The 1436-nt window shown below is 40.4% G+C and overlaps 1 protein-coding gene across 1 annotated transcript in view; it reads left to right on the top strand.

The window, feature by feature from the left end:
* The window catches only part of Supt16h (SPT16 homolog, facilitates chromatin remodeling subunit), a 36504-nt gene that overhangs the window by 17641 nt on the left and 17427 nt on the right, over positions 1–1436 (top strand). The window contains 3 exon segments of the mRNA XM_031362656.1: positions 55–99; positions 1188–1253; positions 1371–1431. Of these exon segments, the coding sequence (XP_031218516.1) occupies positions 55–99; positions 1188–1253; positions 1371–1431 (172 nt within the window).

Below are 1436 nucleotides of genomic sequence, written 5' to 3'. Positions count from 1 at the left end.
ATCAACCTAGGATTTTCAGACCTGACTAACAAAGAAGGGAAAAAACCAGAAGAGAAAACCTATGCCCTGTTCATTGGTGACACGGTGCTTGTAGATGAGGTGTGTTGCTTCTTAAGCTTTTGTCCTCATGAACTAATCTTTGAAGTCTGTTGTGAACTCTGGTACTTCCGGTCTTTGTTGATGATTGCTAGGTGGGGAAGTCCATGACCTAGATTTAATAGAACAGTTAGAAATGAAGGGGCATTGGCTGTCCTTATCACCCCCATGTATTCCCTTGGAACAGTGTTTCTCCTTGAATCTAGAACTGAAGTTTTAGTGGCTGGGCCTAGTAACAACAGTTCCCTGGAACCCTCTTGTCTTACTCAGCTGAGTTACAGATATGCATGACTACACCCAGCTCTTCTGTGGGTTCCTCTTCCCATGGCTAACTATCTCAACCCCAGAATTGATTCTTTTTTCTAATATATGTATGTGTTGGGGTACTCATGGACGCCAGAGGCCTTTGATCCCCAGAGCTGGAGTTGTAAGCAGTTGTAGGTTGCCCAGTGGGTATGTTCTAGGAACTGTGCATAGGTCTTGCCTGTGAAATAAGAGTGTGCACTCGGGCTGGAGAGATGGCTCAGCGGGGAAGAGCACTGACTGCTCTTCGGAAGGTCATGAGTTCAAATCCCAGCAACCACATGGTGGCTCACAACCACCCGTAATGAGATCTGATGCCCTCTTCTGGTGCATTTGAAGACAGCTACAGTGTACTTACATATAATAAATAAATAAATCTTTAACAAAAAAAAAAAAGAGTGTGCACTCTAAGCCACTGAGCCACCTCTCCAACCCCAGAATTGCTTTTTAGTTAAATTGTTCCATGTTCATACTAGAAACAGTAACGCCTATGTATACTATCAAATCTTTACAACTTTGCAGTGTCTGTATAAAGAAAGCAGTTCATTACTTCTGTGTACAAATAAAAAGACTCTTAAAAAGTACAGGTACCAGAGCTAATAGGTAAAGCCAGATTTCAAATAAACCATTGCTTATAGTTCCTAAAGAGAAGCTAAGAGGGTAGAAACTATTTGTTCTTCTTAAAAGATTTTGTAATCTAGAAAGTTCTTGATATTGCCCAGCCATGTGCTAAGTTAAAAGCAAGAGCTCACTTTAAATTGAAGATCTAAATTCTCCTTTTCTTCTAGGATGGTCCAGCCACTGTTCTTACTTCTGTGAAAAAGAAAGTAAAGAATGTGGGGATTTTCCTGAAGGTGAGAAAATGATAAGTGATAAGTGATTGTTACAGGAATCTCAGTACAGTGAAGAAGTTAAGCAACATAGCTTTTTTAAACAGTAAAGAGTATTTTTATTATACCTTATTCCCATAGAATGAGGATGATGAAGAGGAGGAGGAAGAGAAAGATGAAGCAGAGGACCTTTTGGGAAGAGGCTCT

The sequence above is a fragment of the Mastomys coucha genome, unplaced genomic scaffold (genome assembly GCF_008632895.1).
Source record: "Mastomys coucha isolate ucsf_1 unplaced genomic scaffold, UCSF_Mcou_1 pScaffold9, whole genome shotgun sequence".
In the NCBI taxonomy this organism is placed as follows: Eukaryota; Metazoa; Chordata; class Mammalia; order Rodentia; family Muridae; genus Mastomys; species Mastomys coucha.
This window is presented reverse-complemented; position numbering and strand designations above follow the sequence as displayed.